Raw genomic sequence first — 23,496 nt, forward strand, 5'->3', positions numbered from 1 at the left:
GATGTGCATTGCCTTCTAATTCTCAACTTCAAAAATTCAAAGATGACCAGTTTTTTCTCCCTAAGAAAATTATCCCATTTAAACATTCATGAATTAACCACATTAGCTTACTTTTAACAGAAAGAATGAAAAGCAGTTTCTGTCTTATGCATTTCTGTACTGTGGGCTGTCAAGTTGAAGGATGTCTTTTCACGTTCCTAATAACCCACTGTTCTCTATGAACAAAAATTTACTTCAAAATGGAAAGTGAGGGTTTGGGCTCATCTCTAATTTTTGACTCACATTATACAATCCCTCTGACTAAGCCATGAGAGCATATAACACCCGAGACAAAATTAGAAAGCAACAGAAATCTTTAAGAGGGTAAATCATGTTTTAGGTTTCTCTAAATGGCCATCAAGCCATGACCATTAGAAATGACCTAGTCCAAAACCTTCATGTGACAGGCGAGGACTATAAAGCCTGAGGTCTGATAGATGGTAGGTCCAGGTCTGGGGCCAATGTTCCCTGGTTTCCATGCCCGCCCCCCCCCCCAGGCACTACCCAGTCTTGCTTTGAAGCACAGCCACTGGCTGTCAGGGGTTGGCCAGACCCTGCTACTGATGGGTGGAGCTGCCACCGCACTGGAAGCAGCAGTGATTAATGACAGTCGAAGGCCATTGACCTAGATGGCCAGGCCCTGATTTTCATTTTAAAATCATTGGAAATTTCCATCTTCATGTAGTTTAATATGAAACTATTGGTCTAATTTTATATGCTCCTGCTTTTTATACTGTTAAGAACAATTTTTATGATGTGCAAGGATTTCATGAAATTTTTGAAAATGACTGAACTATTTGATTTTTTTTTAATTAAGGAATTTTTTGGCAGTCATAAAGCTAGTTAGTGGCAGAACAGGAATTCAAAGTCAGATTTGTTTGATGCCAAAGCCTACATCTTCGACAAGTACTTGTGTTGAGTTTTTATAGGATAATGCAAATTATCCCTTTTAAACATTCATGAACTAACTACATTAGCTTACTTTTAACTAAAGAAAAAATGGTTTCTGTCTCATACATTTCAGATATCTTGTACTCAGTGGGTTGTCAAGTTGAAAGATGTCTCCTAAAATCCTGAAAATTTGAATCTTCAGAACATCTTTATTCATACGCATTATTTTCTGCATATTTGATTTTTACTAAACTATGCCTGGCACTTGCTTATTGTTTTAAACTTTAGCATGCTAAAACTTTAACTTTTAACTTTTTATGCCTAATTGTCCTCCTCTATTCAGGAATCTTAATTAGGCATGCATTTTATCATCTGATAAATTTTGCTTGAGACAGTTCAGTATGTGGAATGTGTAAACATGCTTACAATTATCCCAGAGTTGGCTGAGCTGGGAGGAAGCAGGTATTTTTATGTATTACAGGAAACAATGCGAATTAGCTCATCTTTCTAGAAAGCAATCTGGTAGTTTTTTCTTTTTCTTTTTTTTTTTAAGCCTAATGGAAATGGAGAGGAGTGGGTTAAGTGAGATAAGTCAGAAGGAGAAAGACAAATACCAGATGATTTTACTCACATGTGGAATATAAGGAAACAAGTCAAGAGAACAGACAAAACCAAACCCAAATAAAGCCCTGGAATCTGACTGCAGAACTGAGGCTACCAGAGGATGGAAGGGTAAAAGCAAGAGGGGAGTTAGTCCAGTGGACTGTGATGGAGGGTGATTACTACCTTCATGGTAGGTGTGGTCTGGTAACATTTGAAGAGGTGTGAATGTATACTCTTTAAACACATAGTGTTGTAAAACTTGACCTCAATTAAAATAAACAAATAAAAATTAAATATTAAATATTTTTTAAAAATTTTTAGCTTTGTCTATTTTGGAAGGGTACACACCAAAAAATTAAGTCACACCAAAAAATTAATTTTTTCAAAAAATTAAATTATATCAAATCATCCATGGCACTATTTGTAACTGCAAAAATTTTAAGTAATAAAGAGAAATTAAGCACACTAATTAAAAATGGCAAATATGTGTGTGTCAACCAGCAACAATTAATATGCGCAAATTCCAGTCAACCCTAATTGGGGAAAAAAGTCACTGACAATGGCAGTACACCCATCACTACCATATACAATCTTGTCTTAACCACCCTGAAGCATGGTGACCTGGGATAAGCAGCCTGGGGACCTTATAACAACCTTTTGCTCAGTTACTGGTATGCAACTTAGAACATACACCACCATGAGGCAGGATGGACCTGGGGGGACCCATGACTACTGACCCTTTACTCACGCTTTACTGACTTTTGGTATGTAGCCACCTCATATCTCACCATGTATAGCTGCCAATGCAAACCTACCTGGAACCTTGTAGAAACTGAAGGTATATATAAGCCCCTGACTTCCTACAGTCCGGGCTCATCCTTGGGATGCAAATCTGCTGAGTCAGCACCAGTGCATTAAACCTGCTTCTTGTTAGTCCTGGTGTACACGTTTCCTTTGTGCCATATAACAACCCTTGTTGAGTATTTCATTTCATTGCTTTGAGGTTTAAGTTTGCATGTTACCTCTTGATTGCCCTGAACTCAACAATCAGCACTCAACATCTGCACAATTGTATACAAGATGTGGTAGTATAGCTATTGACAATCCCCTTATTCATTGACAATCACATCGTTCAGCATCTGTCCCCAGCCCTCGCCTCCCCACACATTTCTTTCCCAGCCCTGCACTCCTCTACAGTCTTTTTTCAATTGTGATCTTAATCAGCAACTATAAATATTTACTGCCACCTACTACATGCCAGACATTAGGCACGCATGAATAAGACCAATATGATTTCTGTATCAATTCTCCCATGGACTACTGCTTCTTTAAAAGGAAACAAGCCAAAAGTTCATCAGATCTGAAAATCTGAATTTTCAACTGCAAAAGAGTGAACTTAGGCGATTTCTGCAATCAGATATTTTTAAAGAAATTTTCTGACATTAGTGGCAGCCTATTGTTGTAACTCAACATTAGAGACGAAATACTTTCTTGGGCCTACCCAGTGGCACAGTGGGTTGAGCACCACACTGTGAAGCTGTCTGCAGCATCTGCAGTGTGGGTTTGATTTCCGGCTGGCCAGGGAGAGACCCACATGGTACGGCAGACCTCTCCTGCCTTGCCCTCTGCTCCCCTCAGCAGTGTCTTCGGTCCATCTGCCTGTTCTGCTCCCCGCTCTGTCTCTGGTGAATTCTTGCACCCACCCGCGCCTCTGACTATACACCAGTTCTTGTATAAATAAACAAATCTTTAAAAAAAAAAATACTTTCTTAAAAACACCAAAAAGGAGTAAAGGAATAAAGTAGGGGGGAAGGAAGCAGATGGGCAGGCCAGCCTAGGAGTTACTCATTTTTCCTGGGTATCTCCTTTATATACATGAGATATATATGCTTATAAACTTGCATTTATTAAAAAAAACAAAAAGAAATTGCTTCTACAAGATTCATTCATTCCTAATGTAACCTCATACCTAAGTACTATGCTCCTGTTGGAATGTGTGTGCTCTTGTAATAAGGTGCAGAAATTTGGGTGAGTCCATATCTCAAATTCTGTTAGTATGACTAGAAACGAACGAAACCAGCACTCCTTTTATGTAGTTTTTTAAAATAATTTATTTTATTTTTAAATAATTTTAAATATTTTAATAATTTTAGATTTTAAGTAATTTCAAATTTATAGAAAAGTAGCAAGAATAATAGCACACTCAGACCTACATTAACCAGTCAGAATCACAGGTTCACAGTAGATTCAGAAAACTTTACAGGAATTTAAATTTAATCTATAGCCCATGTTTCAGTTTCAGTAATTGTCTTACTAGTTCCTTTATAAACAGTTCTATTTGGGTGAAGATCAACCTCACAGTCGCTTATTTCATTTAGCTGCCATGTCTCAATATCTCTTTGTCTTTCATAACATGGGCATGTTGAAAGAAACCTGAGGAAACCAGTCCCACCACCACTCATCTCAGATCTCCAGCCTTCAGAACTACGAGAAAATAAATGTTGGTTGTTTAAGCCACCCAGTCTGTGGTAATGTTTTATGGCAACAAAAAAAATTAATACACCATACAAAAAAAAGTTTAAAGTGAAGAATAAAACTTCAAAAGATAAAAATATGATTGATTTATTTTAATTGGAGTTGGGGCGATGTATAACAGTAAAATTCAAGCAAAAGAGCCTATCTTCAGTACTCCCGCTGATGGCTTCTGCAAGAAGTTTGTATCGCCCCTAAAATAAAACACAAGTAATATAAAATGGTAAATGCATCTAATGTTTAAGACGTTTAAAGAATTTTAGTAGGAGGAAGCCATTTCAATTGAACTGGTTATCATTTTCTCAGTTTTCTAATGAGATGAAGTTTTGTATGTCTTTGAATTCAGAGTATAAAACTCATTTAATTCCCTATTAGGTGATTTTTAATAACTTTTGAAACTAGTCAATGAGATTTTTCAAACATTAGACATATGTAATAATAAATAAAGAATACCATTATTAAGATTTATTTTAAAATAGTAACCAAAAATAAAACATAAATTTCATTCTTAGGTTTCTAAAACAAATATCTTTAATTGCATTTGCTATTACTCACGGAAGTAGTTGCTGTGCTATATACAGTTAATGAATTGTACCCAGTTGTCATGCATAATTTTCATGCAAAGATCATTCAATGTGTTAATAATGAACATTACTTTTGACCAAGTATGTTAGAGAGGGAAAATAAAGTGGAAAAGATCTTTCTTTTGTGTGATTTTTCCATATTTTGAAATACCCAAAGCCAAACAAAAGTTTAAAAAAATCTCAAACATCTTAATCCTGAGTCAATATTTTAGAAGTTGCTTATTGCTAATTTCAAATCTTAACAGATGTGTTATGCCAAAAGATTAAGAACATACAAAGTGTCTCTGGAGCAATACCTTAGAAAATTGTACTCCCGTGAAGGAGAATCGTACTTTTGTATGCACAGTCTCTGCAAACAAAATGCAAAATTAAAAAGAGTTACTGGTCATAATTAGATGATTTTTTTGTAGTATTTAATGCACCTCTTTACTTTTATTACTAGCAGTTCCAAGCAAAATTACAGAGACATAATGAATCTTATATCCTGGCTATAACTTCTCCTGTGGCCTCCTCTGCCAAGCCTTCCTCTATCCCAGTCTATGTCTCATTCCTTAGGGGATGTAAACTTGTAAAGTCCATTTTTTAAAAATAAAAATACCCAATGTTAACAAGAAAAAGATTAAGCTATTAAACTATTATTTACATATACATTGCTGGCACATTTGGTACAATCCTTAAGGAAAGCAGTTTGTTCTTTTGCAAACAAAACCACAACTACATTTAGACCATTTAACTCAGAAATCTTTCTGCAAATGATCAGTAACTCCTTCCAAACATGAAAATATTCAAATCTAAAATAAACAAAATTTGTATGAAGAAATATATTTATTACAATACCATTATTATTAAAAATATCAGAATGAAACTACATGTCCAGAGAATGGTTAAGTAAACCAAGGCACATCTTCCATGGAAGATGTTTCATTGAATAACATTTATACTCTGATTTTTGAACATGGATTATCTAGTCAACCCATGTAAATAAATTAATTTTTAAGAAGAAACCAATTGTATGAGACAAAAAAAAATCAAATACTTGCGAATAAACCTAACAGAAGAGGTGAAGGACCTATACAAAGAAAATTATAAAACATTGTTAAAGGACGGGCCTCCCCGGTGGTGCAGCGGTTGAGCGCTGGATTGCAAAGCTGCCCGCAGACTATGCGGCACCGGTTCGATCCCCGGCTGCTCCCCGGCCACCGGAGGAGGGTCCCACATGGCGGGCAGACCTCTCCTGCCGCCCGCTGCTCCCCTCAGCAGTGTACTTCGGTCCTTCTGCCTGCTCTGCTCCCCACTCTGGCTCTGGTGAATACTCTCACCCTCCCGCACTTCTGAGTGTACCCAGTGCATGTATAAACAAAACAAAGAAACAAACAAATAAATAAATAAATAACATGCCTCTATAAAAAAAAAAAAAAAAAACCCACTGTTAAAGGAAATAGAAGATACAAAGAAATGGAAAGATATCCCCTGCTCATGGATTGGAAGAATTAACATTATTAAAATGTCTATCCTACCAAAAGCAATTTACAGATTCAACACTATTCCAATAAAAACCTCAATGACATTCTTCAAAGAAATAGAACAAATACTGCTAAAATTCATATGGAACCACAAAAAACTGTAAATAGCCAAAGCCTTACTGACAAAAACAAAGGAAAATGGAGGTATCACACCTCCAAACTTCAAACTATACTACAAAGCCATAATAATTAAAACAGTGTAGTACTGGAACAAAACAGACACACAGACCAATGGAACCGAATAAAAAGCCCATAAATAAAGCCACATATATATGGACAACTAATCTTTGACACAGGAGCAAAGAATATGGAATGGAACAAGGATAGTTTGTTCGATAAATGGTGCTGGGAAAAGAGGACCACCACATGCAAAAGAATGAAATTAGACTACTACCTCTCACCAGGCACAAAAATCAACTCAAAATGGATAAAAGATCTGGACGTAAGACTGAAACCATAAAATACATAGAAGAAAATACAGGTAAAACACTACAAGACATACATCTCAGTAACATCTTAAAAGACTCATCATCCAAAGCAAAGAAAGTGAAGGAAAAGATAAACATCTAGGATTACATCAAACTGAAAAGTTTCTGTACAGCAAAAGAGACATTAAACAAAACAAAGAGACACCCCACTGATTGGGAAAAATTCTTTGCACTCCATACAACTGATAAGGGATTGATCACAAAGATATACAAGAACTCACACAACTCAACAAAAACAAAGTAAACAATCCAGTCAAGAAATGGGCAGGAGAACTTAAAAGGCATTTCTCTAAAGAGGAAATGCAAATAGCCAACAGGCATATGAAAAAATGTTCAACATCCCTTACAATCAAAATAACAAAATAACAATGAGATACCAACTTACACCAGAGAGAATGGCACATATCAAAAAAACAAGCAACAACAAATGTTGGCAAGGATGTGGTGAAAAAGGAACTTTCCTACACTGCTGGTGGGAGTGCAAACTGGTCCAACCACTATAGAAAACTGTCTGGAGTTTCCTCAGACTACTAAAAATGGAGCTACCATATTACCCCGCAATTCCACTCCTAGGGATCTACCCAAAGGACACAAAAACATTTATTCAAAAGAACAGTTGTATCAGGGTCTCCCTGGTGGCGCAGCGGTTGAGCGCTGGGTTGCGAAGCTGCCCGTGGCCTCTGCGGCACTTGTTCGATCCCCGGCTGCTCCCTGGCCACTGGAGGAGGGTCCCACATGGCGCGCAGACCTCTCCTGCCGCCCGCTGCTCCCCTCAGCAGTGTACTTCGGTCCTTCTGCCTGCTCTGCTCCCTGCTCTGGCTCTGGTGAATTCTCTCACCCTCCCGCGCTTCTGACTGTACCCAGTGCATGCATAAACAAAACAAACAAACAAACAAATAAATAAAAAAAACATGCCTCTATTAAAAAAAAAAAAAAAACAGTTGTATCACTATATTTATTGCAGCACTACTCATAATAGGCAAAACCTGGAAACAACCCAAATGCCCAAAAATAGATGATTGGATCAAGAAGATGTGGTATACATACACAATAGAATACTACTTAGCAATCAAAAAAGATAAACTTATGACATTCACAGCAACATGAATGGAGCTAGAAGGAATTATGCTCCATGAAATAAGTCAGAAGAAAAAAGAAAAATATCAGATGGTTTCACTTATAGGAGGAATATAGGGGAATCAAATAAGATATCAGGGGAAAAAATAACAATACAAAACAACAAAACAAAACAAAAACAATTATAAACCAGAGATATCCTACAGGGGAAGGGGAGGGAGAGGGGTCAGATGGAGGGAAGGAGGAGCATGGGGGACTATGGTGATGGTTCACCGGGTGTTGGTGAAGGAAATTCCATGGAGACTACACCTGGTGGGGGGGAGGCGGGGAGAAGAAAGCATTGTTTAAAAATGAATAATGATGTAAAATATATATAAATAAATTTAAAAAGAAGAAACCAGTTGTGATATAGTATACTTACAAGTACATAAACAATATGCATAGATTTAAAAAAAAAAACCAAGAAAGAAATACCACAAAAAGTCTTTAGAAATATGATTCTGTGACTTTTTTCTTGTTTATACTTTCTAATTTTTGGTAATGTGACAGTATCATATTTGCAGTCTTGAAAGTATTTAAAATACTAGTTTACAAATATTAAGGAAAAATACATGGTTTTGTAACAAATGAAATTTAAGGTCCTAAACTCTAAAATTTTATGATTCTGTGAACAATTGAAAGGTAGAAAAAAGGAAGGGAGACTCTGAAGACTCCAATGTAGTTGCATTAAAAATAAAAATCTAGGGCCTCCTTGGTGGCACAAGGGGTTCAGCACCGCACTATGAAGCAATCTGCAGCCTCTGCAGCATGAGTTCGATCCCTGGCTAGCCAGGGAGAAACCCACATGGCAAGGCAGACTTCTCCTGTCTCCCCCACTGCTCCCCTCAGCAGTTATTTCAGTTAATCTGCCTGTTCTGTTCCCCACTCTGTCTCTGGTGGATCCTCTCACCCCCTGCACTCCCTGTGCCCCAGCTCTTGGATGCATAAATAAATAAATCTTGAAAAAAAAATTAAAAATAAAAAAATAAAAATGTAGTGAACTTCTATAAAAATATCAAATGTAATATTTAGAAAAAAGAGATCCATAAGCAAGGCAAAAATGCATTATTAATCTGAACAATTCAAATATTTTAATATCCTTTCAAACACACTTAAAGTCGTCTTAATAATTAATCATAAACTGGTGTTTAAGTTACTAATTAAAAATTTGGATGGAAATAAACAATTATTTTCAAAAAAGGAACTTCACATTTTCAGTGTATCTAGCTTTCATAAAATTCTCATAAAGAAAATATTAATTGAATGCTTACCTCCCTTTTGAGCTCCACAAAATGAATAAATATCATCAGCTCCTTGGCATATAATTTCTGTGCGTATTGGATATTTCATGGAGTAAAGAGATAAATAGAGATTGAAATACAAATTTTCTATGTTTCTTCCTGAAAAAGAAAAAAAATCACATTAGCTCCTCAAATAAGAGGTTTTTAGGGCCTCCCCGGTGGCGCAGCGGTTGAGCGCTGGGTTGCGAAGCTGCCCGCGGCCATTGTGGCGCCGGTTCGATCCCCGGCTGCTCCCCGGCCACCGGAGGAGGGTCCCACATGGCGCGCAGACCTCTCCTGCCGCCCGCTGCTCCCCTCAGCAGTGTACTTCGGTCCTTCTGCCTGCTCTGCTCCCTGCTCTGGCTCTGGTGAATTCTCTCGCCCTCCCGCACTTCTGACTGTACCCAGTGCATGTGTAGACAAGACGAACGAACAAATGAATAAATAAATAAATAAACATGCCTCTATTAAAAAAGAAAGAAAGAAAGAAAGAAAGAAAGAAAGAAAAAAGCGACAAATTGAGAAAAATCATTAAAAAAAAAGAGGTTTTTAAAAGTAATAAGTAACATTTATTGTTTGATTAAAATGTGCCCTATGCTATCCCTACATAATTTCTATTTTCAAAAGAAAGCAAAGAAAGGGATGATAATCAACTCAAGTCCACTTGTTTAGAAGTCTGATGAAAGATTTCCTAGAGAACAAAATTTCTCCATGATCTCCTCATTGCCAATTAACATGGGAAATTCCACTAAACAATTCATTTTGTTCAACTCATCTAAGTTATTCAGTTGGCCAAACTGGAACAGATATACAATCTTTTAATAATGAAACAATTATTGTAACCACTACCTCATGGAAAATATTTTCCTACAAATATCACCCAGAACTCATTGTAGCCATAATCAAAAGAAAACTTTCCTTCCTTTGGCATTCTTCTAGTTCTCCTCAACTCTTCTGACAGCATCTCCTCAGTCTAGCTTCTGATTCCTCTTTTCTTAGGGTTCTGTACTCAGTTCCCTCCAACTTTTACTCTGCACACTCCTTGGCTAAAGTACCACACAAGGTGATAATTCTCAAATCATCATCTCTAGTCTCTACCTTTTTCATGAGCATCTGTCCCATATGCATATTCAATATCTCTGCCCAAATGTTACTCAGTTACCTCATTTAACATATTTAAAATTGATTCTCTCATGTTCATCACCAAATCAGCTCTAGCATTCCTCCATCCCAGTAACTCTTAATAGCCTCCTTTTTATCCCACTATCTCTGTCTTAAGATATTTCTCCGAACCTAAAGTACCACCAAACTTCCTAATTTATCTCCATGTTTCTACTCTCCAGATAAAGTGTGGAGAAGATCATAAGAGCTGTTTCAAACAATTGTCCCATTGTTACAGAGATGAATTATTACAAAGAATTCTCTCCCTAAAAAGAGGAGGTTCCAGTTTCCCTACCCATCTAATGAAGGGTGGAGCCGAGTGGCAAGGGGAAGCTGAGGAAGACTTGGAAAGGGGCAGAGATGAGGCATGTGGAGTAGAGACATGTGAAGAAGGCCCACTTGCCTCTCAGCTTTAGACTTGCACCAGGGAACTGGGGCACAGGGAAGGAGATACTTTAAAGAGACTGAGATGTGGGTAAGAGACCTATAGGGAGGCTAAAAATGGCAGCCTTTATCTTGATTTGTATTTTGATTTTGATCTTTTCCATCCAGATTTGCCTTTCTCCATCTGCCCCTTTCCTGTGGGTCCCCACCAGAAGTTGCCTTAGACTGTGGCAAGCTTTTGGGCCTCAGAGGCCCTGCTTTGGGCCAACCCAGTTTGCCTGGGCATTTACCCATGATGGGATGGGTGACTCCGGTGTTTCTGGGGGGGAAATATTAAACTATATTCTTTCTCTGCTCTTCTCTCTATCACACATATATTGTATTAAAGTTCCTTTCTATTGAAGGGCTTATGCACTAAATATGTTTTGTCTTGGTGCGGAGGATTTCAGAACCCATTTAGAGCGGGCAGAATTGGGAGTCCCAGGATACCCCTCCTTCTGCCCAGTATGAATCTCTCCTAAGAAAACTCTAGGGACTTCCAGAAATAACTTTGAGGGAGGCTTATGGTTCAGTTTTGTTTATTTTCCAAACAGTTAATATTACACAAGTAATTTACCAGCAAAAGTATAAAGTCTCTAAATGAATCATTTCCATTCCTAATCTATATTTCATTCAGGTTGTACTTACACCTCTACTGAATTTAATTAGCAATAGGGTCATAAATATAATGTTGATTTCCATGTATGTGGCCCCACACTTTATACAGACAATCTAGCATATTCTAGGAAGACTTGGGTCATAAATGCAAAGCACTATGAAAACTATGACTGAATAATTCTTTTGTTACTTAATTAATATAATGCTATATAAATGCCATATTTAGTGAATGATTAAGGTGTTTGTGGTAGTCATAAGGTATGCCACTCAAACCTTCCTTCCAATGAACCTGCTGAGGAGAGGGCAGTTGGCAGACAGCTTCCAGCTTCCACACCTTCAGATCCATCTCAGCTCTCATCCAAAGGCCAAACTCTCCCAGGTTGCTCCTATAAAGATGGAGCACTATACACCAGAGCCAGCCTACTTCTCCCTGACATCTTTACTCTAGTCTCCCCACCTGGCTGAGTGGTTTCCAGATGCACTTTGTTCTGATGACTTAATTCTAGCAAATTTGCCTTCTCTCATTTCAAAGATATAAGACCTTCATCTCAATCTGAATCCTCTCCTTGAATACTCTGACTTCTTCATTATTCGCAAGCATTCCTGCCAGTAAGTCTCTCTTATATCTAATTACTTCTTGGCATCTACTTTTCAGAGAATACTAATGATACTGTACTGTATTATTATTTGGGCTTGGAGGATACATCCTGCTTCCTGTGTGTAAAGACAATGGGTTCTCTTGAAAAAATGTTCAACATCACTTGTAATCAGGGAAATGCAAATCAAAACTACCATTAGATACTATCTTACAACAGTGAGAATGGCACATATTCAAAAAACTAGCAACAACAAATGTTGGCCAGGTTGTGGAGAAAAAGGAACTCTCCTGCACTGTTGGTGGGAGTGCAAACTGGTCCAACCACTATGGAGAGCTGTGTGGAGATGTCTTGACCTACTAAACATAGCACTTCCATATGATCCAGCAATTCCACTCCAAGGTATTTACCCAAAGGACACAGAAACATCAATTTCAAAGAGCACCTGCACCCCTATGTTTATAGCAGCACTGTTTACAATAGCTAAGCTTTGGAAACAACCCAAATGCCCAAAAATAGATGACTGGATCAAGAAGATGTGGCACATATACGCCATGGAATATTACTCAGCATTCAAAAAAGATAAACACATGCAATTTGCAGCAACATGGATGGCGCTGGAAGGGATCATGCTCAGCAAAATAAGCCAGAAAGAAAAAGAAAAATACCGGATGGTCTCACTCATAGCAGGAATCTAGAAAATTTAAATAAGGGACCAGGAAAAAGAATAACTATAAGAAAGAAAATATCAAAATCAACAAATAACTAAGAACAAGAGACAGCTCTATGGGGGGTGGGGGCCGGGGAAAGGAGGGCTTGGGGTCAAAATAAGGGGGTTGTAATTGTATGGGGAATATAAAAATAAAATTTAGAATTATTAAAAAAAATTTAAAAATTTTTTAAAATTAAAAAATGAGGCCATTCATTATGTAAATAATCATATCTGCCAAATGTCTGGAGGTAAAGCAGAACACAAAGATCAGAAAACAAAACCTGAGAAAAAAGGAAGAAATCATAAAGAAATCATAAAGATAATTTCATTTACCCTTGGCCAACAAAGTAGAACAAAACTAACTATTCTTTTCTGTGCTACCACTGTCTTACTTCTATCATTTTACTTATCATACCATATTATCTATAAATCTTTCCCTCCTATTGCACTGAGACTTTCCTGACAGTCAAGAGAATGTCTTATCAGTGAGCTCACAGTAACTAGCACATTGAAATATAATATGCTTTTATTGAGTTTTTTCTAAAGAATAAATGGATGTAGTTTTTTTAAGGAAAACTAAAACACGAGTTTATTATCTATAAAACCCAGTGACTTGTAGGTTGTCAACTAACATTTTTTGTAAACTGGAAGATTAAAACCAGGGGGGAAATGTTTCTTTAAGCTTATTTATGTGAAATTATTTTGTAAAGTATAAACTTCAAATATAAGCTAGGATGTAATTGATAATAGTGTTAATGAAAACAATAATGATAGTGATGATTCTTACCTTCAACATTTCCCGAAATCTTAGGGCTTACAGGCAACAAAGCTGACTGATAGGAAAGGATGAAAATTTTATGTGTTTTCATAGTGCAGCCCCAAGCTATCACCATTACCCAATTTAATTTTGACTAACCTAATAACAAGTAGAATCACAGAGAGGAAAACAGACACAATTCAAAACAAAACTTTAAAATTGCCTACTTTATTCCATTATCTTCATTTTTTTTTCTAGAAAAAGTTATCTTACACACAGATATTTAACTAGTAGAACCCAACTTTACTTATCAACTGAATAGTTAATGATTTAAAAAGAATATACCTATGACATTGTTAGAAATCTCAAGTTAATTACCATGTATACCCCACATACCACTAAAAATGCCTTACCCATGATTGTGAGTTAACCTAGAGATTTGCTTCCAACAAATCAAATATAACAAAGGTGATGGAGGGACTCTGTTATTGGGCAGAATGAAGGATCCCCCAGGATCCCCAAACCTGCCTGCTCTAAATGGGTTCTGCCCTATAAAGACAAAATATCCTCTAAGTGCATAAGTGCTTCAATGGAAAAGAACTTTAATACAATTAGTGTGCAATTGAGAAAAGAAAGAATAATTAGTTAAAATAGGCTCCAATTAAATACCCAAAGTCAACCATTCCCTCATGGGTAAATGCCCAGGCAAACAGGGTTGGCCCAAAACAGGGCGCCTGAGGCCAAAATCTTGCCACAGTCTAAGGCAGCTTAGAATGTTGGGGGGACCCATAGGAAAGGGGCAGAAGGGACCAAGCATATCTGAATGGAAAAGAGCAAAATCAAAATACAAATCAAGATAAAGGCTGCCATTTTTAGCCTCCCTATAGGTCTTTTACCCACATCTCTCTCCCTAAAGTGTCTCTTTCCATGTGCCCCAATTCCCTGGTGCAAGTCCAAGGTTGAGAGGCAAGCACAGCTTCTTCACATGTCTCTCTGCTCCACGTGCCTCCTTCAGTATTCTAGTCCTGCTCTTCCCTTCTTTCTCCCAGTCTTTCTAGCTTCTCCTCCCCATGAGCTTTCCTCAAGTAGGGCAAGAAATCTGGGACCTCCCCTTTCTAGGGAAATCACACTGTACAACACTTACATGACTAGGCTACCGAAGATTCTGAATTCTGTCTTATTAGCTGGGTGTGCCTATTGCTGGCTTTGATGAGGCAAGAAACTATGTTGAAAGACCTGTGTGGCAAAGGAACTGAAAATTGTCAACAACTACACGAGTTTAGAAGTGGATCTTTCCTTAAATGAGCTTTCAGAAGAGACCCCCATCCTGGCCAGTGACTTGATTGCAAGCTGATTGAAACCTGTAGGAAATCCCAGACTACTAACACATAAAGACTGTTAGACAGTAAATATAAACTGTGTTAAGTCAATAAGACTGTGGTATTTTGTTACACAGCAACAGAAAACTAATACAAGTATATCTACAATCATTTATCATCTGTGAAAACAAAACTTTATACTTACTTGGAATGTAAAAAATGTGCAGATATCCACTGCTTCTCTTCAATGTTATACAGGGAGTAACATTAACTGCAATATGGTAGTTTATGTTATCTAAATGAAATAAAGATAACATCAATAAATTATTTCCAGTAAGTGTAGTATTCTAACTTAAATTCCCAAAAGATAGCTTTAGCATTAAAATTATAAAATAAGAAACATTGAAGATGGTTAAAAATTTTTCCTTCCCCAGAAGAATGACATCAGCAAGATGACAGAGTACAAAGCCGAAGGGCCCCATTCCCCTAAAACACAACAATTCAGCAATCCCCGTTTTTTTTCGATGACTTCATTGTCCCCCCTCGCTCACTTCCATTGCAGTCATTTGGGTCTCCTTGCTATATCCCCAAGACCACCTTGCTATATCCCCAAGACTCCACCTCAGAGTCTTTGTGCTTGCCTTTCCTCCACCGTTCCCCTTAGATATCTGCATGACTCGCTTTCTCTCAGCAATATCTGGTCCTTGTTAAATGTCACCTTCTGGGCCTCCCTGGTGGTGCAAGGGGTTAAGTATCAGCACTATGAAGCAATTCACAGCTACTGCAGCACAAGTTCAATCCCTGGGGTCTGGGAGGTGACCCACATGGCACAGCAGACCTCTCCTGTCTTGCCCGCTGCTCCCCTCAGCAGTGTGTCTCAGTCAATCCACCTGTTCTGTTCCCCATTCTGTCTCTGGTTAATCCTCTCTCTCTTTCTCTCTCTCTCTCTCTCTCTCTCTCTCTCTCTCTCTCTCTCTCTCACACACACACACACACACACACACACACACACCCCTCTGGTCTACACCCCAGCTCTTGTATGCATAAATAAATAAATCTTTTTTTTATTATTTATAGAAGAGCTGGGGTACAGGCCAAATGCGTGGGAGGGTGAGAGGATTCACCAGAGATAGAGCGGGGAACAGAACAGCAGACTGACAAAATACACTGCTGAGGGGAGCAGCAGGCGAGACAGGAGTCTGCTGCACAATATGGGTTGCTCTAAGGCCTGCGGGGATCAAACCGACACTGCAGAGGCTGCACAGCTTCACAGCACTGCGCTCAACCGCCTGCGCCACCAGGGAGGCCCAATAAATAAATCTTTTTTTAAAAAAGTCATCTTCTCAGTGAGGCCTTCCTTGGCCTAATTTAAAATACAACCCCACTCCTCACTCTGTACCCTCTGGCCCCTCCCCTGCTTTGTTTTTCTTTTATAGCAATTGCCACCACCTGACATGAGGAATATTTTACTGATGGAAACTCCATGAGGGCAGAGATTTTATATTTGTTGCTCACTATAGTGCCTAGAATAAGCTATACACTCAGTGAATATTTGTTTAATTAAATAATCCATTGATTCCTTGAGTTTCTGGACCACTACAGCAAAAGAAAAAGTTAGGATTGAGTCTGATAACTCTGGGTTGCAGGAGGGCTTATGTAGGGCTCTGGGGACTGACTCACATACCCACGTTTTCTGCCTTTTCCAAAGCTGAAAAATAGAATAGCCAAACCTTGAAGTTGTTGTACCTTATGGGTATAATTATGTCCCCTGTAAATTCATATGCTGACATCTTTGTCCTAGCACCTTAAATTGTGACTGTATTTAAAGATAGCACATTTAAAGAGGAAAATTAGTCAAAATAAGGCTGCTAGTTTGCACCCTAATGCAATATGATCCAAGTCGTTTTGAGAAGAGGTCATGTGAGCACCCGGCAAGATGACACCAAACCTATTGACAAAGGTCATGTGAGCACCCGGCAAGATGACACCAAACCTATTGACCCTTGACCCTTCAGGCTTCCAGAACTGTGAGAACTAAATTTCTGTTGTTTAAATCTTCCAGTCTGTGGTGTTTTGTTATGGCAGCCCTAGCAAATTAATACACTGCATATGTCTAGTAGCTTACTCAAAAGAAAATCAGCCTCACAGAAAGAACTGAATCAGGGATGGTTGTTGTCACTAGCAACCTCACAGTAATTTCTAGACATCAATTCTTCCAGTGCACAACACATTTTGGGCTCTGCAGGGATGGTGGGGAAGTGTGTGACAGGGCAGTGGGGTTGGCACCAAGCAGAGTCCATTATTCCTCACTGTTGTGTATCTATGAAGCAATAGAAAGGAACCCCAGGATTTCCCAGCATTAGAGAGAAAGATGTAAGAGCCTCCCTCAAAAAACAAATCAAAAGACAAATCAAGTTATTGTTACTGGGCCTCCCAGGTGGCACAAGGGGTTATGTCTCAGCACTGAAGCTATCTACAGCCACTGCAGCACAAGTTTGATCCCAAGCCAGGGAGGTGACCCACATGGCACAGCAGACCTCTCCTGTCTCACCCACCACTCCCCTCAGCAGTGTATTTCAGTCAGTCCTCCTGTTCTGCTCCCCACTCTGTCTCTGGTGAATCCTCTCACCCCCCCTGCACCTCTAGCCTGTACCCAGCTCTTGTATGTATAAATAAATAAATCTTTTAAAAAAGTTATTTTTACTAAAAGATAAAAATTAAACAATGCTATGAAGTTTGACATAAGACCAGATGAAGTGTAGCACAGAGAAGGCATATTCAACAAGTGGTACAGAAGGGCCAAAGGAGAGGAGAGAAGGCCTGAGGGTCTTCCTGGAAAAGGGGATGTAAATTGATCTTGTGTGACAGAGAAATTTCACAGATAAATTGATAGCAAATTTAGCACAATCCACAAATAGGAAAAAAAGGCTCAAGTGTGAGATTGGTTATCTACTTAAATATTGTTCTCATACCTGGCAATTACTCTAATCTCCCAGAAGTAGCTTTATATTACCATTTGCCGTAACATGTTTCACAGGACAGTCAACATACATGCAAAAAAATAAAATAAAATTTCAATTTGTGGATTAAATAGGCTTCTTTATTGTAGAGCTTCTCAGAATTCAAGGCACAATTGTAAATCTCTCCCCATATGATTAGGTAAAAAGTCTTTTTTCCCCAGAGAATCTCAAAGGTCTAGTATCTTGGAAAGTAGCCCTTTTAAGCCTTCCTGATGTTGCTACTGTGTAGAAAAGGGCCACCAGTCCATGATGAGCAATGCAACAGAAGGTACCAGACCAAAACAGTGGCTGAAGGTGTACCTTGAGACCAGCAGATGTGGGTAGGTAAAGAGGAAGCAACCAACAAAAACGGTGATACAACCAGTTGATTGCACTAAGATATGGTTGATTTTTGTTTAAAAGTAACGAATATTATCATTTCTCTGTGGCTGTGTGCTAAAAACTTTACCCAATAACAAGCCCTGTAAATTGGTCATAAAATCACTTTCATTTTGCAAATTGAAAAGCTAGGGGAAAATAAAATTAAATATATAAAAAGAAACAAAAAAAAAAAGGAGAAATGAAAAAAAGAAGCTAGGACACAGAGAGTCTAAGTACTTTGCTAAAGCTCACACAGGAAGTGACCGAACTAGACTCACATGCAATCTGAAAAATGATTGCACGGGGTCTCAAAAATCACTTTATAGTGATAATTAAATGCTTCATAGAGCACCTGTTATATGTCCCACACTGTTTAGTCATAGCCTAGAGCAATAACCGATTCCAGGAGGCAACAATGACTCTTCTAGCCTCTCAAGAACTAGTAAGTCTTGGGACACAAGTGAAACACAAAATCCTAATTTCTATTGAAATTGGGAAGAATCTGAAACTGGGTTTAAGAGAAAGCTAACTGACCACAGGAAGCAACAGATATACTTGGAGCGCAAATACAACACATTTTTGATTCATGAGGTCCATGAAAAGTCAAGAAAATTCACACAGGGCCATAACCAGCTATCACTTTTCCTGTCCGAAGAAGCAGCTAGACCACACTGTCATTTCCTGTGTCCCAGCAACAGCAGAGTGAGGCTCCTGTGAAAAATTACCCCTCTTGGTTGACACTACGATTACTTGTTCTTGCTGTTTTACTTACCACAGTAGGAATACCAAACACTTGCATCAGAAGAGTTGCAGACCCAGCGTTGCTCCCCAGGATCAGTAAATGTGGAAGAAAACAGGGTAGAAAAAAGCATAAATGGGAACATGATTTAGTATCTCCAAAAATTTTTAAATGCAAAGAGGATCAGTAACTAATCATCAGATTCTTCCCTTTCAGTAAGTGGAAAATGTTTTACTTAGTCATCAGTCACATGATATCTGAGTTCCTAGCCAACTGTTTCCTCCTTTTTGTGTGTATGTTATACTTGAGCATTTCCTGTAAGGGAGAAAAGTGATTTAGAATGTACTTTTTTGTAACACTTGATGCAAATGAGTGACTAGGGTTTTTTAAAATTAAAAAAGACAGAGAGAGATTTCCTCGTTAGTGGTAACAAAATCAGTCTGCATGTCTCCTTTAGAGTTCATTGCTGTTTTACCCCCACAAACTCTTTAGACAAAAATTTCTCATGGTCCAGAGACCTGGACCTATTGTTCTTAACAGTCTTACACAAACTATTTGTGCCCAGGAACAGTTTCAATCATGGGACAGAGCCAGGATGGATGAGACCAAGTCTCCGGTCACCAATTTTATTATGCATTGTGGCTGGGGACCCCACCAGACTTAAGAATTCATTCACATAAGCAAACTATAGGTCCAGAGACTGTTTTGAGCCCAATAGTGGCATGATCATTAGTTCATGTGCAACATATATTTCATTTCAAAACTCTCACTCCGTTCTAGAAAAATAGCTAATCCTTTAAAATGTCTTGCTACTTGAAATCCTTTATAGGAAATAGTTTGGGATTAGAAGCCAAAAATAGCATGAAGTTAGGGCCTAAAATTGCACAGCTCTAGAAGAAAATAATTGTATGTTGCAAAAAGTTTTACCTAAGAACTGTGCTATTTTCCTTTCTTCTAAAATGGCAAAATTCCATGGTGAGGGATGGTGGAATGAGAAGTTGTTCAACAGGTATTGAGTTTCAGGTTTGCAAGATGAAAGAGTTCTAGAGGGGCCTCCCTGGTGACGCAGGGGTTAAAGCTATCAAGCTATCACCAGCCACTGCAGCACTAGTTTGATCAACATGAGTTGGATCCCTGGGGCCACCAGGGAGCAACCCACATGGCTAAGCATTCTTCTCCCTTACCCGCTGCTCCCCCTCAATAGTGTATTTAAGTAGTACTGCCTGTTCTACTCCCCACTCTCTCTGGTGATTCCTCTCACCAGCCCCCACACCTCTGGCTTACACCCCAGTTCTTGTATGCATAAATAAATAAATATTTTTTTTTTTTAAAAGAAAGAAAAAGTTCTAGAGATCTGTTGCACAGCAACTGATTTTTTTAAAACGTTGAGGGGGATGGAATCCATGAATGCCCTGAGTGGTCACAAAATACCATTGCTCACTAAAAGAACCAAGACTCTGGAGAAACTACTGAATCCTTATCTGGGTCAGAAAATGTATAAGATGAGCTTGTAATATATAATCATATTGGATAACCTATTTGAAGACAGTCTCTCCAACCAAAGATGAGGTTTCTTATTACAGCTATAACAAATAACAACAAACTTGGTGACTTCAAACAATTCAAATGTATTCTCTTACAGTTCTCAAGGTCAGAAGTCCAAAATCAGTTTCACTGGACTAAAGTCAAAGTGTCAGGAGAGCTGATTCCCTGTGGAGACTCTGGGGGAAGAATTCATGTCCTTGCCTTTTAGCTCATGGAGCTGCAGTCCTTGCATTCTTCCATCTTCAAAGTTCAATGTTCTCATTTCTGCCTCCATTATCACATTGCCTTTTCCTCTTATCCCCTGCCTTTCCTTTATAAAGACCCCTTTGGATAATCCAGTATAATCTCCCCAATTCAAAATCCATTTACAAGGGGACAGGGCCAATGGACTAGGGTGGAGGATTGTTGGGGCTTTGGTGGTGGGCATGGTGTGATAATACATATTTGTAGAGGTGTGAACCTATACCCCTAAAACATAGAGTGTTGTAAACCAACATTACCTCAATAAACATACTTTTATTAAAAAAAAAAAAAGCCATCCACAAAATCTCTTTTGCTACATAATATTCACAGCATCCAGTGATTGGGACATGAACATCTTGACATGAACATTCATCCTACATTTACAGTCTGCATATACAGGACTTGGGCATTGGCCATCAATGGTTGCTAACATTACGGAGAGACACTGTATACCTCTTGATGGCTGAACACTCGTAACCATTCTCCATGATGATCTTTACTTCCTGGTATAGAAATCCATGTGTAGTTCCTTCCAACTATGAATAAAGCTAACTGCAAATGACAAAATATTGCACAATAACAATGTACAACTTCCAAGGTAGATCATAAGACATGTGGTTTCCACCTTGCTCTCCTGGATTAATTGCTCTGGGGAAAGTAAGTAGCCCCTAAGGAGAGACCCAGGTGATGAGAAATTGAAGCCTTCTGCAAAAAAGCTAGCACCAACTTATTAAACATGTGAGTGAGTCACTGTCTAGCCTTCAGAAGGAAACATCACTAGCTGGTATCTTGACTGCAATCTCATTAAATTAAAACTATACTGGATCCACTCAGCTAAGTCACTCCTGAATTACCAATCAGCAGACACTATGCAGATTATTTATTGTTTTAAGTTTCTAAGTTTCAGGTGTAATTTGTCACACAACAATAACTAATACAATCAACATCACCTATGATTTAGCTTTGTCCAAAATCATCAAACCTCAATCTGATGAAGCCTCAATTCTAATTACCAATTTATAGGAAATACAGAAGACAGAGAAACATGTTAAACTACACTTTGGGGATACAATTAGAAAATCCAGACCATAAGAAATGCAAAGGGCAAACAAAGTTTCTGCAACAATTTGTAGGGTGGGGGAAGAAGTAAAAGAAATGGAGGGGCACATAGATCAGAAGAGCCTCAAAGACATTTCAACAATTGTTGTGAATAAGGTGTCTTTACTTGAATCTTCATCCAAACAAAATATGGGGTAGATTTACGAAACAATTGGAAATTAGAGCAGCCTAGTTACTTGATAACATTGGGTACAATTTAGGTATTATAATGGTACTACGGCTACACATTTTTTAAATCCTAGCTTGTAGAATTGAAAAATGAAGTATTTCTTAAATATCGTTTGGGATTTGTTTCCAAATAAAGGTAGTACAAGTGGCTGAGGTCTAGATGAAAGTGTTAGCCACAAATTAGTAACTGTTGAATCTCACGTTGGCTCATTGATTTCACTCTTCTACTTTTGAATGTTTGAATTTCTCAATAAGCAGCAACAATAAATGTTCTGAAAATAAAACACAATTTTAACAAACGTGTATAAGACTATCATTCATACCTAACAGCCATTTTGTTATTTGTTTCTGAAAGCTGAAGCCTTTTAGTATAATAAAATCTACATTAATGAAATAGATTTTGGGCCTCCCTGGTGGTGCAAGGGGTTATGACTCAACCTATGAAGCTATCTGTAGCCACTGTAGCTCGAGTTCAATCCCTGACCAGGTAGCTACCCACATGGCACAGCAGACTCTCCTGACTCACCCGCTGCTCCCTTCAGCAGGGTATTTCAATCTGCCTGTTCTGTTTCCCACTCTGTCTCTAGTGAATCCTCTCACCCCCCACACCTCTGGTCTGTGCCCCAGTTCTTGCATGCATAAATAAATCTTTAAAAAAAGGAAACAGATTTTTGCTGCAGGGAGCCTTGCTGCCCCAGCCAGGTAAAACACTGGCAAGCAGCTAAGAAAAGGGCCTCACACTGTGGGGCCAAAGCTCAAAGAGCCTCACACCATGGGGCTGAAGAGAAAGGGCCTCACACTGTGGGGCCGAAGACTTTTAAAGAGCCTCACACCATGGGGCCGAAGATTCCTTGTGCCTCACACTGTGGGGCTGAAGATTAAACATCCCTTTGTTTTTTGTTCTTGGTCATAAAAAGAAAAAACCTTATGGAATATACACTGGGCAATAAATTATACGTATAAGAATATTGTTAAGTACATGGCATGGAAAATTACTTGCTTAAAAATTAAACACTGAATAACTTGGCCCACTTGACAATGGGAAATAATTATTGTGCAAGGGCATGTCTGATAAGCAACCCAGAGCTGGTCATAATATTCCTCATATCGAAGTTCTATAGAGAAGCCTTGTAATGAATCATGAAGTTGATTACGCTAGGAGTTTCTAGGTAGAAAAAAAGTTCTAACAACTGATTACCAGAAAGCAACTGGTCTCTAGCTGCAGGTCATATAGATACAGGAGTCTCCTGATATTGTAGCCTTGGCGATAGGGCGGTACCAAGGACTGTTAGCTGACCTAGATAGTTGTTTAGGCTGAAATGATGAGTCTAAATTTTCATTATCTATTAACTTTTAAGGTCGTTTCTTTTCTCAAAAACACGTAGGCGCGGCTCCCACCCCCACCCCCACCCCCACCCCCACCCCGGTGGCGCAGCGGTTGAGCGCTGGGTTGTGAAGCTGCCCACAGCCTCTGCAGTGCCGGTTCGATCCCTGGCCGCCGGGCAAGGGTCCCACCTGGAGCGCAAACCTCTCCTGCCACCCGCTGCTCCCCTCAGCAGTGTACCTTGGTCCTTCTGCCTGTTCTGCTCTCCGCTCTGGCTCTGGTGAATTCTCTCACCCTCCCACTCTTCTGACTGTACCCAGTGCTTGTATAAATAAA

At 38.8% G+C, this 23,496-nt stretch overlaps 1 protein-coding gene across 1 annotated transcript; it reads right to left on the bottom strand.

The window, feature by feature from the left end:
* Window positions 1–3,725: 3,725 nt before the first annotated feature.
* Window positions 3,726–18,987, bottom strand: LY96 (lymphocyte antigen 96). Its single transcript, XM_037505708.2, has 5 exons — window positions 18,795–18,987; window positions 14,848–14,937; window positions 9,048–9,176; window positions 4,946–4,998; window positions 3,726–4,259 (listed from the first exon to the last, which is right to left on the bottom strand). The coding sequence occupies exons 1-5, from the start codon at window positions 18,904–18,906 to the stop codon at window positions 4,161–4,163; spliced, it is 483 nt and encodes a 160-aa protein (XP_037361605.1). The 5' UTR covers window positions 18,907–18,987; the 3' UTR covers window positions 3,726–4,160.
* Between the last annotated feature and the right edge of the window lie 4,509 nt (window positions 18,988–23,496).

This window comes from Talpa occidentalis, unplaced genomic scaffold (genome assembly GCF_014898055.3).
Source record: "Talpa occidentalis isolate TD23 unplaced genomic scaffold, MPIMG_talOcc4v2.1, whole genome shotgun sequence".
NCBI lineage: Eukaryota > Metazoa > Chordata > Mammalia > Eulipotyphla > Talpidae > Talpa > Talpa occidentalis.

Excerpts from the sequence above, each read along its gene's own strand:
- LY96 (XM_037505708.2), bottom strand. The coding sequence starts at position 18,906 with ATGTTCCCATTTATGCTTTTTTCTACCCTGTTTTCTTCCACATTTACT. Across the intron at positions 14,938-18,794 it reads TGTTTGGTATTCCTACTGTG|ATAACATAAACTACCATATT; the intron begins GTAAGTAAAACA and ends TATTTCATTTAG. Across the intron at positions 4,999-9,047 it reads TTGTGGAGCTCAAAAGGGAG|AGACTGTGCATACAAAAGTA; the intron begins GTAAGCATTCAA and ends TTTTGTTTGCAG.